The sequence below is a fragment of the Neurospora tetrasperma genome (assembly GCF_000213175.1).
Source record: "Neurospora tetrasperma FGSC 2508 unplaced genomic scaffold NEUTE1scaffold_5, whole genome shotgun sequence".
NCBI classification, from domain to species: Eukaryota; Fungi; Ascomycota; class Sordariomycetes; order Sordariales; family Sordariaceae; genus Neurospora; species Neurospora tetrasperma.
In genome coordinates this window covers 1,799,411-1,817,142 of record NW_009799103.1, presented here as the reverse complement: position 1 = coordinate 1,817,142, position 17,732 = coordinate 1,799,411, and the positions used below count along the sequence as shown (strand labels likewise).

The 17,732-nt window shown below is 52.2% G+C and overlaps 7 protein-coding genes across 7 annotated transcripts; 4 read left to right on the top strand and 3 right to left on the bottom strand.

The window, feature by feature from the left end:
- Nucleotides 1–509: 509 nt before the first annotated feature.
- NEUTE1DRAFT_147966 (uncharacterized protein) lies at nucleotides 510–2,335 on the bottom strand (the record flags this gene model as incomplete). Its single annotated transcript, XM_009854976.1, has 1 exon — nucleotides 510–2,335. One exon carries the CDS (start codon nucleotides 2,072–2,074, stop codon nucleotides 773–775), a length of 1,302 nt encoding a protein of 433 aa, XP_009853278.1.
- Nucleotides 2,336–5,827: 3,492 nt separating this feature from the next.
- On the bottom strand, nucleotides 5,828–6,416 carry NEUTE1DRAFT_117774 (uncharacterized protein; the record flags this gene model as incomplete). The annotated part of the gene is made up of 1 exon (XM_009854975.1): nucleotides 5,828–6,416. The coding sequence occupies one exon, from the start codon at nucleotides 6,267–6,269 to the stop codon at nucleotides 5,958–5,960; it is 312 nt and encodes a 103-aa protein (XP_009853277.1).
- Nucleotides 6,417–6,443: 27 nt separating this feature from the next.
- Nucleotides 6,444–8,351, top strand: NEUTE1DRAFT_147965 (uncharacterized protein; the record flags this gene model as incomplete). Its single annotated transcript, XM_009854974.1, has 2 exons — nucleotides 6,444–7,950; nucleotides 8,013–8,351. The coding sequence occupies 2 exons, from the start codon at nucleotides 6,444–6,446 to the stop codon at nucleotides 8,279–8,281; spliced, it is 1,776 nt and encodes a 591-aa protein (XP_009853276.1).
- A 602-nt stretch (nucleotides 8,352–8,953) lies between these two features.
- NEUTE1DRAFT_131199 (uncharacterized protein) lies at nucleotides 8,954–10,393 on the bottom strand (the record flags this gene model as incomplete). The annotated part of the gene is made up of 1 exon (XM_009854973.1): nucleotides 8,954–10,393. One exon carries the CDS (start codon nucleotides 10,391–10,393, stop codon nucleotides 8,954–8,956), a length of 1,440 nt encoding a protein of 479 aa, XP_009853275.1.
- A 749-nt stretch (nucleotides 10,394–11,142) lies between these two features.
- NEUTE1DRAFT_47586 (uncharacterized protein) lies at nucleotides 11,143–12,126 on the top strand (the record flags this gene model as incomplete). Its single annotated transcript, XM_009854489.1, has 1 exon — nucleotides 11,143–12,126. The coding sequence occupies one exon, from the start codon at nucleotides 11,143–11,145 to the stop codon at nucleotides 12,124–12,126; it is 984 nt and encodes a 327-aa protein (XP_009852791.1).
- A 504-nt stretch (nucleotides 12,127–12,630) lies between these two features.
- On the top strand, nucleotides 12,631–13,851 carry NEUTE1DRAFT_147963 (uncharacterized protein; the record flags this gene model as incomplete). Its single annotated transcript, XM_009854972.1, has 2 exons — nucleotides 12,631–12,932; nucleotides 13,068–13,851. The coding sequence occupies 2 exons, from the start codon at nucleotides 12,631–12,633 to the stop codon at nucleotides 13,813–13,815; spliced, it is 1,050 nt and encodes a 349-aa protein (XP_009853274.1).
- A 1,797-nt stretch (nucleotides 13,852–15,648) lies between these two features.
- Nucleotides 15,649–17,002, top strand: NEUTE1DRAFT_46393 (uncharacterized protein; the record flags this gene model as incomplete). Its single annotated transcript, XM_009854425.1, has 2 exons — nucleotides 15,649–16,524; nucleotides 16,889–17,002. The coding sequence occupies 2 exons, from the start codon at nucleotides 15,649–15,651 to the stop codon at nucleotides 17,000–17,002; spliced, it is 990 nt and encodes a 329-aa protein (XP_009852727.1).
- Nucleotides 17,003–17,732: the final 730 nt, after the last annotated feature.

Genomic DNA, 17,732 nt, shown 5'->3' with positions numbered 1-17,732 from the left:
AGCTGACAGACAACTGACTGGTTTCAGTTGTTTGTTACATTATTGCTTCGTACTTACCGTTCGGGTCGGTACCTGCGTGGCTGTTTCACCACAAGCATCCCTTTCTACCGGCTTGTACCTGCCTGGGACGCAACTAGCGACAGAACTGAAGTAGAGAAAGCAAGGCGCGTCTTGATATATGTAATTTCGGGAACACCCTACAACGACGGGACGCATGCATATCTACCTATGTATATGCATAAATAAATCTCACCGGGGTTGTTGGGACAGGTGGAAAGTGCGAGTGAGAGGCACTGAGGAGGGTGTTGTGTGTTTACGATCAAGGGAGTCTGTCAATATTCGAAACTCCTCCTTATATTGACCTCTTCTGCTGCTAGGCCGAGAAGGAAACGGTCACAGAGCGGAGTAGGAACTACACCTAGTCATTTCCTAACTGATGGTAATTCAGCGGACGAGTCACAACGAAATACTGAGGAATTATTGGGTCATACATGTTTGTAACGACTTGAATATTCAAAAAGATGAATTATCCAACAACCCTTTATCTTTCCATCCAATTCAGGCCTCGCAAAGCATGACGACGGACGATGGTCTGTCTTGGCTGACTATATATACACACTTTGACTTCGTTTCCGTAAACAACTATAACAGTAACAAGATCGCTTCCAGTTCAAGTAATCATTCCTCTCCAGCATAAGAAAACAAGCATCCCTTCATTTTTGTTTTTGTTTTTTTCACTCCCTGCCCCGAGAGGCAACCAGTATTTGAACCCTTAGAGGTTGCCATTGTTAGCAATCAACGACGTCGTTCCCCTAACATTGTTAGTCACCTTGGCGCCCGTCTTCTGCGCCAACTCCTTGATCCTGTTGCCAACAGCCGTGACATCTGTGAGGCCCTCAAGGGCCATCAGGTAGGCAGCGAGGCCAGCAACGTGGGGGCTAGCCATGGAGGTGCCGCTGAGCGTGTCAGTGGCAGTATCGCTGGTGATGCCAACTGACAGGACGTTGACGCCGGGAGCAAAGATGTCAACGCCAGCACCAAAGTTGGAGAAGGAGGCGCGGGCGTCGGTGCGCTGGTCAATGGCGCCAACGGTGATGGCGGCGGGCGCGGAACCGGGTGAGGTGTTGGCAGTGTCCTGGTTCTCGTTACCCGCAGCGACGACGGGGACGACGCCAGCGGCAGCAATCTGGTTGATGGCGCTGTTGATGGCGCGCGACTTGCCGCCACCGAGGGACATGTTCAAGACGGCTTTGCCGCCGAGCTTCTGCGAGGTGGCCGTGTCGGCGACGAACTGCATGCCTTGCAACACGCCCGAGTTGGAGCCGGAGCCGGAGCCGTCGAGGACCTTGACGGCGACCAGCTTAGCCTTCTTGGCGACGCCAAAGGTGGCACCGGCGATCGTACCCGCGACGTGGGATCCATGGCCATTTTCGTCTGTGTCGACGTTGTTGACGAAGTTGGCGGCGAAGGTGGCGCGGCCTTCGTACTCGGAGTGAGTGACGCGGATACCGGTATCGACGACGAAGGCGGTGATGCCCTCGCCGGCGGAGCTGTCGAAGATGTAGGGGGCCGCCTGCTTGCTGGGGCCGGCGTGGCTGAGGCGGGCCAGGCCGGTGGTGGTCGAGTTCTGCGAGGTGAGGGCGTTGAGCTTGACGTACTGATCCGCCTCGATGTACTCGACCTCCTGGGCGGAGTTGATGTCATTGATCATGTCATCATCGGCGTCGAGAGCCATGGCGCGCCATGTGCCCATCTTGAAGGCCTTAACACTGGGGGACATGATTCTGCCGGTCTTGGCGTCGCGCTTGCCCAGGTTGCGCTTGGCCACCAGCGAGGTGACCTTGATCTGATGGGCACTGATGGCCTCTTCACCAAAGGTGTTGTTGTAGACGACAATGTAGCGGCCGGGAATGATGTTGCTGATGTCGGAGTTGGAGACGGGAACACCGGCGGCGTTACCAGCGGTGGCACCAGTGTTCTGGGTGTTCTGATGGTTGTGTCTTCCTCCCGAAGGAGCGGCAGTGACGCCTAGGGCAGAGAGGAGGAAGGCAGCTGCGACGGAAAACCGAACCATGGTGACGTTTTCTTAAGTGTCTTCTTGATAATTATGGATGAAGATGCTGAATAGTGTCCAGGCTGCTACCACCTAGATTGTACAGCGAAGTGTCGAGAATATGCCGTGTGAAAAGAGAGGCTGATAGTTGAAGTCACAGACAGATGTCGAGGTATAAGGTTGGTGGTAAACGAACGGAATGTTTGATCGACCAACTAAGATCCAAGGCCGGCAAAGGATCGTGTTTGTCAATGTATAAACAAGCAAAAAGAAGGATGGCGTATGCACAGCAATACGTGAAAAGAGATCCGGAGGGCAGAGGAAGGCCGTCAGTGGTGCCCACGGCGAGGAGAAGCGAAGGGGGAAGAGGGAAACAAGAACAAAGTCGATGCTGGGTTGAGACGACATGATTGAAACAGCCCAGTACCGGCCTATTTGAATTCCGCTCGAACCTGGCGCATGGGCGAGGACAGTTGCATCCCGAGGCCCCTTTGGGGGTCCATGATGTCTCGAAGAAGGGGGTTACGTCGTGACGGTAACGTCGTAAAGGGGGCCGTTACCGAAACATTGGCGAACCTGCAGGGACCGCTACCACGGACAGGACACTGGGAAAATGCTACGGCATCATAGCGGTTCTGGGCCTCCTGGATGGTTCCTGGATGGTTCTGCTGAATGGTGAAGTCGATGTCCGGGACGCCAAGCATAGCAAAACATCCTTGCCTGCCAAGAGGTATAAAGCTGGGGTATGCCGTCCGAATCCCACCATTCGGAACCCAGGAAGCCGTAACGCCAGGTGGGATTCGTCACGCTATAGGCGAGTGCGCCCCCTTAAACCTCAAACGCCACTGTCTGGAGGTTACAGAATCTTTCCGAGATCCCACGCGACGAGACAGATGCGCGTGTCTGGGCGAATGTGGGCGTGGATGTGAACTCTGGGCGGGTTGGCAGTCTTTGAAGCTATGTCCGTTCATTTGCCCCTTTTGAGAGTTATAGTCTCATTCGTTTCGCCATTGGGTATGCTGCCGAACCCACTCCTGATGGCAATAGTTGGTGTGTTTTTGCTCGGGATGGCGAATAGGCAAACACGGCCGGCAAATTACTGATATATGTGTGTGCATGAAGGGGATATGGAATCCGAGTGCTTCTCCAATCGATTTGGGGAAATCACTGTTGGCGCCAGATGAACATGATCCCTAGCCGGGACCGTGATTACAGGGTGGGTTTAGACCTAGAGGCAATGCCTCAAGCACGTATGTTAGTCTCCGAATAGTCGGCTGTAGGCGCTGTGATGTTGGTGAGGCTCGGTTGGGTCGGTTCTTGGCGATCGACGGCAGTGGACAAGGAACGGATCATTACCAAGGCAAACGAATTGTTGGGTAAATACGTACCTACACCCTCATACCTATGTATATTTGTCTAACCGTCATACACACATTTGCTGTATCGAGCAACCCTAATGCCATGACGCCCAAGGAAACAAAGGGGTCTGTTACATGGAATAGAGCTATGATATCAGCACATGAGAACCTGAGACGCGCAGTGTCTTGACATGCTGATTGTGATGAAGCCGATGATGACGCGGGTTCAAAGCCGTCGCCCGTGAACTTGGGAGTGCGGTGTGCGAGGAAGAGGAGGCTCAACAGTCGCTGCGGGGGATTATTGCAAGCGCTGGTTTGCAGTCTGAAACACGTCGCCAACTACGCCAAGACAGAGCGTAGCGCCTCTCCGCATCCAGGGCAGTCTCCACCACACCAAACGGGTGTCGTTCGCGGCGCTGCATCATGTTTCGTGTCTGAGCGAATGCTACCATTGCAGCGGCGTCACACTGTCATTTCCGAAGTGGGATCATGTTAGTATAACAAGACGTGGTGCTGAAGCTTGAGACCCTTGACAGTAGTCATGTTCAAGGTTAAAGTCATATAAGGAGCACCTTGCTGAATTGCTATGATCCTATTGAGGAAGGAGACATTGATCGGACGGGCCCGGAGAGGACTGAAACTGAGGAGTGGCGAGGGGCACTCTGGGCCATCAAAGACGGTGGTGAAGTTGTTGATGCGCTTATTCGGATTTCAATACGGAGCTGACGGGACGGGACTACTATACTAGGTACTGATCTCGCTCCCGTGCTCCCCGTGCTCTGTTCACAGCCAGCGGGCAGTCTAGAATAGGGTCCGGGTGTTTGCTGGGTTAGTCAGGTCCCACTTTAATCGAGTGGGGTCCGGGAGTGTAGGTCCCGTCGGGTGCCGTGTACGGACTCCGGAATCCCGTCTGAAGCTGAGCCGGCCTACCAGCAATGGGTCCGGCTCCGATTAGGTCTCCGTCTCTTCGGAGGGCTTTCAATGACGCGTGTGAGACAGCCTTGTGGTTTTGGTGATTGACGAGTACACACGGTACGTGCACAGCCTAGACCGGGCGTGATCTTGTTCTTGTCGTACGTACTAGTGCCCCTCTTCCCTCCCCCCTCGCCGAATTGTTGCATATTGCTCAAGATGAGGTATCTTGGCCATGCATCGCATCAAGTGCCAGATGAGGTATCGTCATGATTTTCAAGTCGTGTCGATTCCTTGCAGACTCAGTGCAGCACGACAGGTTTCTTCCTTGATTGCCACTAAGTATCGTGATGTCGGTATTGATTGAACAACGGCATCATGACAATAGAGGCAGGCTATTCAATGCGCTGTGATTGTCGTTGTGCAAAGTTAGGATTTCTGGGTGCGTGCCCGTCGGTTGATGGATTGTTGTTCGCACGATGTTTGTTCTTGGGAAGGCCTGGAGGAAAGGTGTTTTACAGGTATATAAACAAGAACTGCAAAATCTGTGTGGTGCAATCCAAAAATAGGGCCTCATATCGATGGCAACACTGCCGTGGTACACAAGGGAGATGAGGAGGGGGGCAGTGTCGTGGAAAAAGGTGCACTTTTCATCCAAGATCGTCCTTTAAACGTTTTGGTTTCCGACAGATTGTCCGTTCTCCACTTCCGTTGACCTCGCGGGTAGGGTCTCCCGTCGGTCGCTTGTCGACACCAACCAACAATGCATGTGGGCCAGAGTTAGTGGTACCTTGAATCCGCATGCGGTACTTTATCATCCTAGAGGGGCATTTGTTAGAAGCTTTCCATCCTCTGCCATCTCCCTCCCAGCCTCCATCGGATCCGAGCCTCCGCCATGATCGCCATCCACGCCCGGCACCACCCACTTTTACAACAACAGCAACAACTTGACCAAGGACATGGCTCACCAGCCACCCGGCTCGATTCTTCAAATTTCATGTCGCTACTGTACTTAGTGTAGCACCAAAGGGCCCTTGCCTTACGAGCTCACTCTAGTGTCCCTACCTATATACTCTGCATCATGTTCAAAAGTAGGTACATGTAGACATTTCCCATTACCCGCCACAGCCCCAAGGGAACCCAAGGTAATCCACCGAGGTTGGGTCCCTCCTGTCCGCTCTGTCTCGGGCACCATGCACTAATTAGACTCTACCGTAGAGTAGTGTAGACACCTGCAGCCTGCCACAGCCAGACACCTCACTGCCCGCCTGCAGCCACTCAGACACCACACGCCCGCCCGGCAGCGACGCATGCCCCCCAACCAACCCCATCATCCAAAACCCGCCAATCTAAGCCTGGGGAACGGTCTGGCCGTTTGAATCCCGGTCAACAAGCCGTCCCAAAAGTCCTGTTGTCGGGGTGTCGGCGTCAACCTGTGACTTTTCTCCCCGCCGTCCTGCTGCAGTGTCGACAAAGTCCAGTGTCCTGCCTGTCGTTCATTCCGCTTGCTTTCCTGGCACGCGACTCCTCCAAGTCGAGACAACAGGACTTACATCCATCTCGGCAGCTTATCGCACACCGATCGGCCCATAGCGCACGCAGACAACCTACGCAGTACAGGCATAAACAGGCGCTCAGTGTTCAATCGAGGCATATTGGATGTGCGACTGCGACAGCAACTTGCTCCTCCCGCAGGGCGAATTATTCCACCTCCGACGGCGCACGCGACCCAAGCAACCCCCTCGTTGCTCGTTGTGTTTCTCCAGAGTCCAGCCTTCCAGCCTTCGCGATTCATAGTCTCGTCGTTCCATCAGGTCGCGCTCCTCGTCCTCTTGTTCTCCGTTCCCTGCGCCGCCGTGTCGTTGTTCCGTCCTTGGTCTCGTCTCTCCTCCCCCCTCCCCTACCCACATCAACCACCATACGTACCATTCCATTACTCTGGACATCCTTCTAGGTACCTTACGTCGCTTTCATCGTGACAAACTCAGCCGTCACTACACGCCCCTTCCTTGGCGGCCAGAGCGAGACAGACGACATATTTCTCGCTTGCCCGCATGTCATGACCTTGAAGGCACCAGATGACTAGTACGGCATCCACCATATACGCCAGAGATTCCAACATGACACCGCCCAGCGACCCGATGCACTCCGAGCCCTTGACTCTGGACACCCGCCTACCAAGAGCCGAGAGGGACCAATCACTGCAAGAAGAAGAGGAGGGCAGGGCAACAGTCGAGTTGGCCAACATTATGACCACAGCCTCAAACCCGGTATCGCCGGGTTCGTCCAGCCCACCACTCGACCAGGTTGGGCTGCAAGATTTCATCCCACCCACCCGTCCAAGCAGCACCCCGTTTCCGCACGCGGATCCTCGAAATGCCACGATGCGAAGAGCCACTTGTCCCGCCGAGGACCTGATGGATCTAGACGAGCCTGGCCACTGTCAACCGTCTTCCGGCGCTCTGCCCGGTCCGAGCCAAAGCGTTGGCGTTAACCTCAACCATCTCCCCGCCGAGATCCACGAATGCATCCTCGACCACTTGTTCGGCTTCCGCATTTCGCCAGCCTCAAAGAGCTCCATTGTACGATGGGGCACCGCACTGAGGCACTCGCGGCGAAGGGAACTGTCAGAGTTATCGTTGGTCAGCAGTGTATGGAGGATCCTGATCCAGGAGCGACTATATCGGCACATCAAGCTCAAGGCCACGATCGAATCATTGCGCGGCTCGTTTTCCTGGTTCTGCCAGAACCCGCATTTGCGCTGCTACGTCAAGCATATCGAGGTCTGGTTTCCCGTCTTCCAGCCAAAGTACGGCCCCTTGGCAGTCTCCAACACCAATGTTTTGCCTACCGTCACTGCCGATGGCTTGACCAATGCGACCTACCTATTACCGGGGAACAATTGCTCCCTAGAAGAGGCCTTCTACTTCGTCGCCGAGACCTTTCCTGAAGTTTCCGTCCTTACCCTAGAAGGTGGCGAAAGAAAGAAAGCGCCGAAAGTGCGACATTGGATTCGGGAAGAACGCGGGCAGCTTAGGGCGATGCCCAAGGTCGAAACCATTCGGACACTTATCTGCAAGGGACAGTGGAACCTGATCAGGAGCCTGCAAGACTGGGAAGCCATCATGTCGGCTCTCCCCAACTTGCAGGAATGGCACGGTTCCTACAGCAAGCCCAAGTCCAAGAGTTATCTCACCATGGCTGAAGTCCTTGGGCAGCCCATGAGCCTGTCCACCCTTAATCTCTGCATTGAAGGCGATTATCGGCGAGAACTATCCTTTCCACATTACTTCAACAAAGTCAGGACAAAGGTGCATTTCTGCTCGACCCTAGCACAAGCTGCAGCATTACCTTCTATGGAACACTTTTCTTACACGGGAAGGGTTTGCAAACAGTTTTTCATTGACCTGGCACACCGGTTGAAGGACATCCGAAATCCACGTCTCAAATCGATCGATATTACAGTCAAGAACTGCTGCCGAAACGTGGCACACTGGAACGAATCTGGGTCGGGAATCACAGACATGTTTTTTATCAAGGCGTTTGAGGCTCTGGTACTCGCGGGTATCCGCTCTTTGGAGAAGCTGACTTCGGTTAAATACCTGCGCATACGCTATGTCGACCTTGGTATGTCACTCATTGGGCACCCTTCTCTTTCTAGTGAATTTATGACTAACATTGAATTTCAGATTCTCCCGTTCCCCCGTTAAATCCATACTTCCAGTTACGCAACGGTTGGGCATCCGGTGTCTGGAGCGAGGTAATTGTTAGCGAACTCAACCGCGTCCGGCCCTCGGTGCGCTTCGAGGAATTGTCCGAGTCGTTTGGTGAGGTTGGCTACAGCAAAGATGGCAGAATGGTCATCAACCCTGACTTCCCCAGGGCCAGGGCTCTGTCGCTGAAGTTGTCCAACTATCGTTTGCTGAGCGGTGGCATTTCCATTTCCCATTCAGTCTGAATGGTTGTTGCGGCTCGGTACCCAATTTGCCCCTGATTAGCATAAAGCCCCAAAGATATACTGTATCTTTTACATGGGAAGGTTTGATTTTGTTTTGTCTTGATTCTCGTTTCGAAAGCATGGCGTTTTGGTTCCAAAGTTGGGGCCTCCCACTGATATCAAGGTATGCCACATAGGCAGGCGGGAAGGCGGATCTTGGTTGGGGGTTAAAACATGAGGATAATGGTCGGACGGCACCGGCGTCAAGATGGGAATCCGATATCCTTAACATGTGTCTTAGCATAACAACAGATCTTACTATTAGGTCGCGGGACTTGGAGGGCAGACTACCCTGAGGTGGCAACACTCGCGCGGAGATGGCATGTCATCGTTATCAAACTATATCTTGTCTACAGAGCGGCGTTAGTTGTGTCGATCGAAACCGCGTGAAAGATATCGCAAATGGACTGCTCTCATGACGGATGGTATGCTCCCTTCGGGTTTCACCGAAAGGATTAGCACTCAATATGGTTGAAATTGTAGAATCAAACACAGGTGCATTTCAGTGTAACTTTGGCTTCTCCATATAAACAGTCTTGGCTGCCTGATCAGTTGACAACCTGATAGACGTAAATATATACAATTCACCAACTCGGTGTCTTCCCATCATTCATCGACCAATCTCTACCCCAGTCACCTCCCACCGTCACCAACAATCACCCCCAAAATCCAGCAGTTCACCACAAAGAATCCCAAACTCGCCATCCACAGCCCAGGCAAGAACGTGCTCCGCCCCAAAAACTCCAACTCATACGCCTGCTGCAACCACAGTCCCTGGCCGAGCACCCACAGACCCAGCGCTACCAGCCCCCTCCTCTTACTCGTCCAAAACGAAGACCGCGGGAGGTACAACGGCAAAAGGACCAGGTACCAGAGGAAATACTGACTGGTGCAGACCTTGTTGAAGGTCACGAAAGCAAAGGTTTGCGCGAGCAGAGAGGTGGGTAGATCCTTCTTGGCGAGGGTGAGGGGGATGAGGATGGTGGAGAGGACCAGTTGAGGGAGGAAGGCTAGGGATTCGATCTTGAATTTTGGTTCTGCTGCTGAATGAGACGGTGATACCGACGCGGAAGACAAGTAAAGTTGGGTGTTGTAAGGGCTAAAGTTGTGCCGGTGATCAATCCGCGTGACGTGATGAAGATAGGTTTCCTGCAGGAAGGGGTGGCCGTATAGGCGGTACATGAGGAAGTTGAGAGAGAGGAAGGTGGCGAGGGAGGTGAATGCTAGGAGGAGGCGGGGGAGGGTGAGGAAGCGTGTTAATTTTTTTCTGAACGACGACGACGTCTTCTGGCCTCCTCCTGCTCTAAATCCGGAAAGCCGTTCCTGGTCCATCCACCACACGATGGCGGGCGCGTAGATGAACGGATAGATCTTGAAGTGCACGCTGAATCCCAGAAGCAGGCCGGCAAGAGTGATGCGCCGCGAGAGGACGGCCCAGAGAAGAGCCATGACGAGAACTCCCAAAAGACCCTCGGACGAGCCGCGCGTGCTGATGGTGGCTACCATGGGGTTGAGGAGCCAGATGGCCGCGAAGGCGCGGGCGCGGGAGGGGTCCATTCCCGTGGTTGTCTCGCTGGGGTCCTTCCTTCCTCCCTCTTTCCTCTCGGTGTCATTCTCCTTTCCTTGAGCAGGAGAAGAAGGGAAATCCTTCCCCATAACCAACACCTGTTCAATCAACCACCCCGCCACCAAATCCGCCGCTGCAAACAGGACCTTTCCAAAGCTGAACCACGCCACATTGATCACCTTGGCCGCCAAGGGGCCCCATTGCGCACCTGCCGTCCATGTGGTGGGCAGTAACAACCAGGCCAGAATAGGCGTGTACCGGTACGTCTCACGGGCATAGGGAGACTCGCCGCGAGACACGAAGCGGGCCGCGTCGGTGAAGACGAGGTAGTCGATATCGGTGTACTTGAGCGGCGAGTTGGCATCTTGCCAGAGGCCGTACAGGAGGAGAACGAGGCGGAGGAGAAAGGCGGATACGTAGAGGGGCAGTGGTCGGGAGAAAAGGGTGCTTAGGAGAGAAGAGGACTTGGGCTTGGGCTTGGGGGCCGCTGGTGATGTCGTCGCCATTTTGGAAGGTTTGGTGTTCTGGCTGGGTGGCTGCTATGTTTAGGGGTTCATTTCATGGGGTTATTGACGGCACCATGAGGACTGTTCGTTTGTGACTTAATCGTGTGACCAGTTGAACAGACGAGGCCTCGACGAAGTGAATATGTGATCTCTTTGGTGTGAGCGCGCGCTGTGGGAGCAGGCTTGGTGTTGATGCCAGATTTCAGGGGTGTTTGGGCTGAGAAAGATTCTTGGCAGGCGTTGAGTTCAAGCCCCAATACGGTAAATTACGGCTTTGCTGTGCAAGTTATCACATGAACACCGAGTGCCGTCGCGCATCGCAGGGTAACACTGGTGCCATTACTCGTTCGTCTGCTGTAATCGGGATGCACATATCACAAGTGGCCATGTTCTGACAATGGTTCCAAAACATGCATCAAGACTAACAAAAAAAAATCTTGGTTTATGAGACAGTCATAATGGAACGGATGCCTATGTATAGCTAAAAGCAAATGAATGACCTGCACGTTTTAGTCTTTCCCATGCTCCGAGATCTACACCAAGTACCTCCCGGTAGGTGGACGCTTCGTGGCAGCTATGACGACAACCTCCCACACCGACGCGCAGAAGCACCTGGAGTGCCTCGACGTACTTAAAGGACGGCGGTCACGATACACATGGTTCAGATGTAGAGTGATATCTACCTGGCTCTCAATTCACTTACACGCCGGTAATAGCATCACAGTACCAGACAACAGCATCCAGCAACAATGACGCCTCCTCTTATCACCCTCGAGGAGCACTTCTTCTCCTCGGCGGTTCCTGAATGCCTCAGGCCAAAGTACTCGGAACAGCTGAAGCATGTCGATGGCGTATATGAGAAGGCCGTCGATCTCGGCGCTCTACGTCTCCGTGACATGGACGCTGGTGGTGTCGCACTTCAGGTCATCAGCCACGTACCAGGTCTTTCTGACCATCCCGTCGCCTGCCATGCAGCAAACGACCAACTTGCCGGTATTATCAATGCCAAAGATCAACGCAAAGCCCGCTTTGCCGGGTTCGCCGTGGCACCCATGGGCCATCCAGTCCAGGCAGCCGCAGAGCTTCGCCGAGCCATCACCGAGCTGGGTTTCGTGGGTGCCCTGGTTGACAACCACCACAATGGCAAGTTCTTCGATGGGCCTGAGTACGAACCGTTCTGGGCAGCAGCCGAGGAGCTCGATGTACCGATATACCTTCACCCAACGTGGGCCAGCGAAGACATGGCCCCACATTATCAAGGTAACTTCACCCAAGGGGCGGCCATGAGTATGGCTTCGAGCGGGTTGGGATGGCATACCGAGACAGCACTGCATGTTCTTCGTCTGTTCGCCTCAGGCTTGTTCGACAGGCACCCGAAGCTCAAGATAATCATCGGCCACATGGGGGAGACGATACCCTTCATGTTGGAACGGATCCAGGTCTTGAGTCGCAGATGGGGGGAGTTCCAGCGAGACTTCAAAACCGTCTATGACGAGAACATATGGATCACCACAAGCGGCGTTTGGAGTCTCAACCCATTGAGGTGCATTTTGGCGAACACGAAGCTGGATCACATCCTGTATAGTGTCGATTATCCCTTTCAGAAAAACGAGATTGGGCTTGAATGGATCCACGATTTGGAAAAGAGCGGGTTGGTCAGTAAGGAGGAACTTGATGCGATTGCGCACGGGAACGCAGAGAAGCTCTTGAGAGTACAGGTGCCCAAGCTTTGAAGGTTGACGGGAGGTTATGGGGGTTTGCAAAGAGGTTGTTGATTATATGTATAATGTCGAGATGTGGAAATTGTTCATCCAGTACTCATCATATCCTCCTGCTTTGGGTGGTCGGTTTCCTGTTCGATTTTGTATAATCCAGTGTAGGAAAAACGATGAAGGGCGAATTGGTTGAAGTAGGTCTCGATTCCCAGGAGCGGGAGGCTTGTTCGGCGTCGAGAATAAATGGAAGGCATGGAATAAATTGTTGCGTTGAAATGGTTGAATTTATCCTCTGGGACTATTTCCCCCCATTTCGCCCTCTGTCCAGGCTGCCAATAGTGTCGAATGTATAGGGCATCTCAGAGACCCCTACAGCGCTAATATCCTGGGTCCGGGAAGCTTAACAATTGCGGGGCGCATACCTCTACGCTACCAATTAATTCTGCATCAAACGCTCTGCCTCACACCCTGGGGTTCTTTTATCTCGGGGCGTCATCATTGTAACATCGATTTGTTCCCATCATGGAAGGCAAGATGGACGAGGCACCAGCACCAAAGCGCGCCAAAATCGGCTCCGAAAACCCTTCTAAGCCAATTGACAACTCAACCGGAAACACAATGTCTGGGTTTAAGCGCGACAGGCACGGAAACGAAAAGAGGTTCAACAATGGACCTCGACCGGCACCCAAGCCGAAGGTGGCCGTCGTAAGAAATGCGTACACGCCCATGTTCGAACAACTACGCGATGAGCTCGACGCCCACCATGATCGTCGTGACCGCCTCGGGAAGGTGTCGAGAGACATTACCGGACTCAGCAAGAAAATGTGAGCAACATGGATGGAAGTATCGAATTGAAGGAACACGGCTGACGAGTTTCACAGAATATTTGCTCTTCAACGGTACTTGACCTGACACCTTGCTTCACCTTTGGTTGTCAAGAGTACTGACCGTGCCATCAGAGTCCGCACCATCAGCCCCGATCTTCCTCCCCAGATTCAAGCCGAGGTGGACTCCCGCCTCGCCGAAATCTCCAAGCTCCTGGCCACCATGGCCCCAGACGTCCAGGGCATCAACCGTTACCGCTACTCTCGCTCCCTGATGTGTCTCGAGGAGCTGGCCGAAGCACTCACTTTTGCCCATTACCTCAAGACCCAAACTCTTCTCAAGCCTGATGAGCTGTCGGCCTTTGTGGAGGAGCTTACTCGGAAGGGCGCTGTGTCGGAGGACAGAGATAAGGACAAGGACGAACCGATGCCAGACGCTGGCAACACTCCGGCACCTGCCTCCGGCGAGCAGGAAACTACTGACAACGACAACAAGCTAGCAGAGAAAGAAGAACAGCGGCAGTCAAAGCTAGAGCCACTGACCATGTCAACAACAGAAGACGACTACTTTTATGGTGTCTTCGACCTCTCTGGAGAAATGATGCGCTTCGCAACCACCAGCACAGCTTTGACCGGGGAGATGGCTGGTGCCGAAGACGAGCGAACTATTGTCGAAGATATGCACGAGCTTGGTAGCTTCTTCGAGATGCTGCCGATGAAGGCCGGTGATCGGAAACAGTGGGAGAAGAAGCTGGATGTTATGCGGCAGTCGGTGAGGAAGGTCGAGAGGCTGGGGTACGACCGGATGATTCGGGGCAGTGAGCGACCGCAGGGCTGGGTCCCGGATCTCACGGCGGATCAGCCGGGCGACGATGAGGAGTAATGGAAGAGAATAATTACCGTGTGGGTAAACAAATGGCTGTACATTGTGTGGCTTGATAATCGCTATGTTCAAGTAGATGGGAGGTTTTCGCATTGAATAAGGCGGCCCCATCAATGGGCTAGTGCCCAAATGGTTTCACAAGACGTTCTGGTATAACAAGACCATACCTTGAGCATATACTGCAAGAGCGGGGATATTTTGACATACGTACAGGTTCAGTAAAGCATAGAGAGCATTTCGAAGCAATGTCAGAAGTGGGAACGAAGGTCTTTCTCGAAGTTTTACCATGGAAAGCAGACAGGGAACAAGATGCAAAGATCGACTATGGAATACTGAGGAAGCACTGAAAGTTAATAACTCAAAAAGAGACATGAAGGTAAAGATAAGCCAGGCATGAATGAAACGAATCAAAGCAGTGAAAGGCGAGGAAAAGAAAACAAAAAACAACCTACTCCTGTGGACTGGTGCAGGTAAAAAATGACAAAAGATTATGACAAGAGTGGGATTCGAACCCACGCCCTTTCGGACCACGGAACTCATAGAGGAGATTAAGGGTTAACCTTAACGTGGCGCCTTAGACCGCTCGGCCATCTTGCCTTTAGCTGACAGATTTTAAGATGACATAAAACTATAATGCCAAGCTCTTCACTCCGCTTTCAGCTCCTATTTCACCCTGTCGTTTTCGTCACTCTAGAAATTTGCCAATCTCGAGGGCTTCTGTAGTTGGAAAAAGTCATAAAAGCCGGCCCTTGTATACTGATTTCCTGTAGAGCATGAAGAAATGCAATTTCACATTCGTGGTGCCGTCTGGACGGCTGCTCACACCAGCGTTGTCTTTCATGGTTGATGCAGTCCTGCCTAGGTTAGAACTGGAACGTTGGTCTGACCTGACAAGTAAGATCAAAAGACTTCAAAATGCCGTTATATTACCAGCCTCACTTCGGAATGTCACGCCTGGTACGGTATGAGATGGATGGCTTCTGATTGTCTGGTGACGCAACTGATGCTGGGACGGATGACATCGACGACCCAACGTCAGATGGCATGGCACTTCTACACACAACCCATGTCCGTTGAAGATAAGCAGTTTACTCTTCTATATAGTGTTTCTACGTTCCAGAATCTTATGCGAAGTTTGGTGTGGTCACCTGCAGGCTGACTGTTTCTGAAGTTGGGATGACTTCCGTTGAAACACCCCTTCAAGCTGGAAGCGGTCCGACCACCATTCACTGCTATTTAGATTCTAGCACTTCTTTCCCTTTCGCTCCAAAACAAAAGTAATAATCTTTATTGCTGCTGACTGTCACCTACATAACTAGTCGTACATCTAGGCACTTGGTCCTTCGTCTGTCGAAGTCGGGAAGGAAGAACATGTATTTCCCCAACAAAATGCCTCTCCCCGTGTCGTATACGCCTCGATATTCCCCTTCATCCCATCTCCTTCGAGAAGAAAGCGATATTCAGGTATGGTCCTTTCTACAGGCATAAAAGCGGGCTTCCCCTTTTGCCAAACTTCCTCCTCTTTCCTTCTATTCTCGTCTGTCGTATCCCCCACACTCTGCCGTCACCTCGTTTGCCAACTCGGCCCAGAACAAAACTTCGTTTAACCGGTTGCGTTCTATCCATTCTTCGCTTTCTCCGTCTACCTAAGTTTACTCACGCCGTCACTCTCGCAAGTCGCGCAACTCCAAACCTCTTTCCAAAAACCATTTTTCGCCCAGTTCTCGTTCTTGGATTCAAAAAATTCGCGCGAGTGGTCATCTCACCAATTTCTCAGCCACCGATCGTGACCTCTCTCTCGATCAAGCGATGGAGACTGGGCCAATCTCAATGATGTCTTGCCAGTGCAGGGCCTGCCTCGACCAGCTTGCAAGCCCCCAGTGGCTGTGGTTCCACGAGCAACAACACCATGCCAATCACAAAATCATCGCCTGCCCGCAATGCGACACCATCTTACCAACAAAGGCCAAGTACTTCCCTGCCGATAACAACAAGTCACGGGAACAGCTTCTCAGGTGCCCCTCATGCAACCGTCAAGATCAGCTCAAGCTCTTTCTTCGCCGCCAGACCGCCTTTGCCTGCGGCTTCTGTTCAGCCTCTTTCTATACCTTTTCTCCTTCGTCTCCCAGTTCTTCTTCTCATGATTCCGGCGCTGCAACAACCCCCAGCTCCAGCTCCGGCGTCTCCGACTCTAGTAAGTCTCACTCACGCACCGAGCGCCACTACCTCCGCCACCTTGCAGCCGAATTCGTCCGCAACGATGAGCTCATCGAACAAGGCCAGCCGCCGCGCAAATGGACTCGCGACAGCATCATTTACGGCTTGCTCCAGCGTCCAGAAATCGCCAAGCACTGGAGGGCCTTGACTGTGGGCAGCAAAGCCGGTGGTGGTGGTGCGTGCAAGATTCCGGCTGGAGTCGATGCGTTCTTCAGCTGGGACATGGACACGGACACGGTGCAGGAATATGAACTGGGAAGTACAGCTGCAAAGGATTTTCCTTGTGGACAGTGGAACTTGCAGAGCTGGTTGCAATACTTTGATCCAGAGAAGGATGGCGATGAGAAGGCCGCAAAGGTGGCAGCTTTAGCGTTTGCGCAGGCTACCAAGTTTTACAGACCTCGGGCTGGGAGGGTTGAGGCAAGCATCCGGACGAATGAAGTTGGCTTGGTCGGAAACAATGAAGAAAAGCAAGAGGGAGGAGAGGAGAAGGTCGGTTTGAACAAACCACTTCCACAGTTGCCTATTGTGTCAGCATTTTCTCCATCATCAACCATGCTGCCAACTGGATTGAAAAGCACAGATTATCGGAGAAATCAGGATAACAAACGACGAGAAAAGGAAGTCGACACGACAAGAAGAAAAGTAAGGCATATTGCAAAGCAGATTGAGGTGGCCTTGTCAGCTGCTTACTGCTGAAGGCAAAGGGGTTTGCAAAGGGTCAAATACCTGTCGAGAGCCATACATGTGCATAACTGTCAGGATACTCGTCGTCTGAGTCGCAACTTTGAGGGGTGTTCGGAAATGTAAAGAGGGTCTTGTATATGCCTAGAAAGCATAAGTTGACAGTTGGAAGGAGACCTCAGTTGTTTGCGAGATATCCTTCCATGTTTGTGAGGTGTTCAACCGAGATATGGAGGTGTTTGAGCATAAGCTACTGAACGGTCGAAGAATTAGGGATCTGGAATAGAAGTGATCTATATGGACCTGGTTGTTTCTGAGTCCAGCAATGGCAATTATCAAGTATTGCGATGCACCGGTATTTGAAGATGGTAGAATGACGATGTAGGAACGCAACATCGTGTTTCTGAAACATTCATCAAAGCGAACACATGCCACTTACAAAAATCAAACTTTTGTATACTTAATGATGTCATGTTGTGATGATCGGCTCTCCCGCGGCAGATTGCTCACAAATAATGAATGTAGAGGAAAAGGGGAGATTACAGGGAAATGCTGACTATCGACAAAAACAAAAAGACAAGTGCGTGAATAGATATGGGAGCAAAAAGGACGATCCGGATGGGACTCGAACCCACAACCTCAGTCTTATCCTCCCGAAATTAGGAGGACCACACGATACCATTTCGCCACCGGACCGTTGCTTGTTAAAGAAGATTGTAAAGATTATTCTTTATAATTTCGGAAATGGTATGTCGAAACTGAGGCCAAACATCAAAGGTTCCCTGCACGACTGTACAAGGCTACACCAACAACCCCTCTTCTCACGCTCAGAATTTGACAGTGACAAAATATATAAGTAATGATTAAATAGATTGTAGAGTTCAATAAGAAGATGAGCGAGGATTAAGGCCAAAAAGCAAGGCTTCTTGGCTCGAAGCAAAGAATGTTGTAGAACGAAGCAGGAGAGAGGAAGCCAAAAAAAGCGCAAAAAGATATGTAAACAGATATGAAAACAA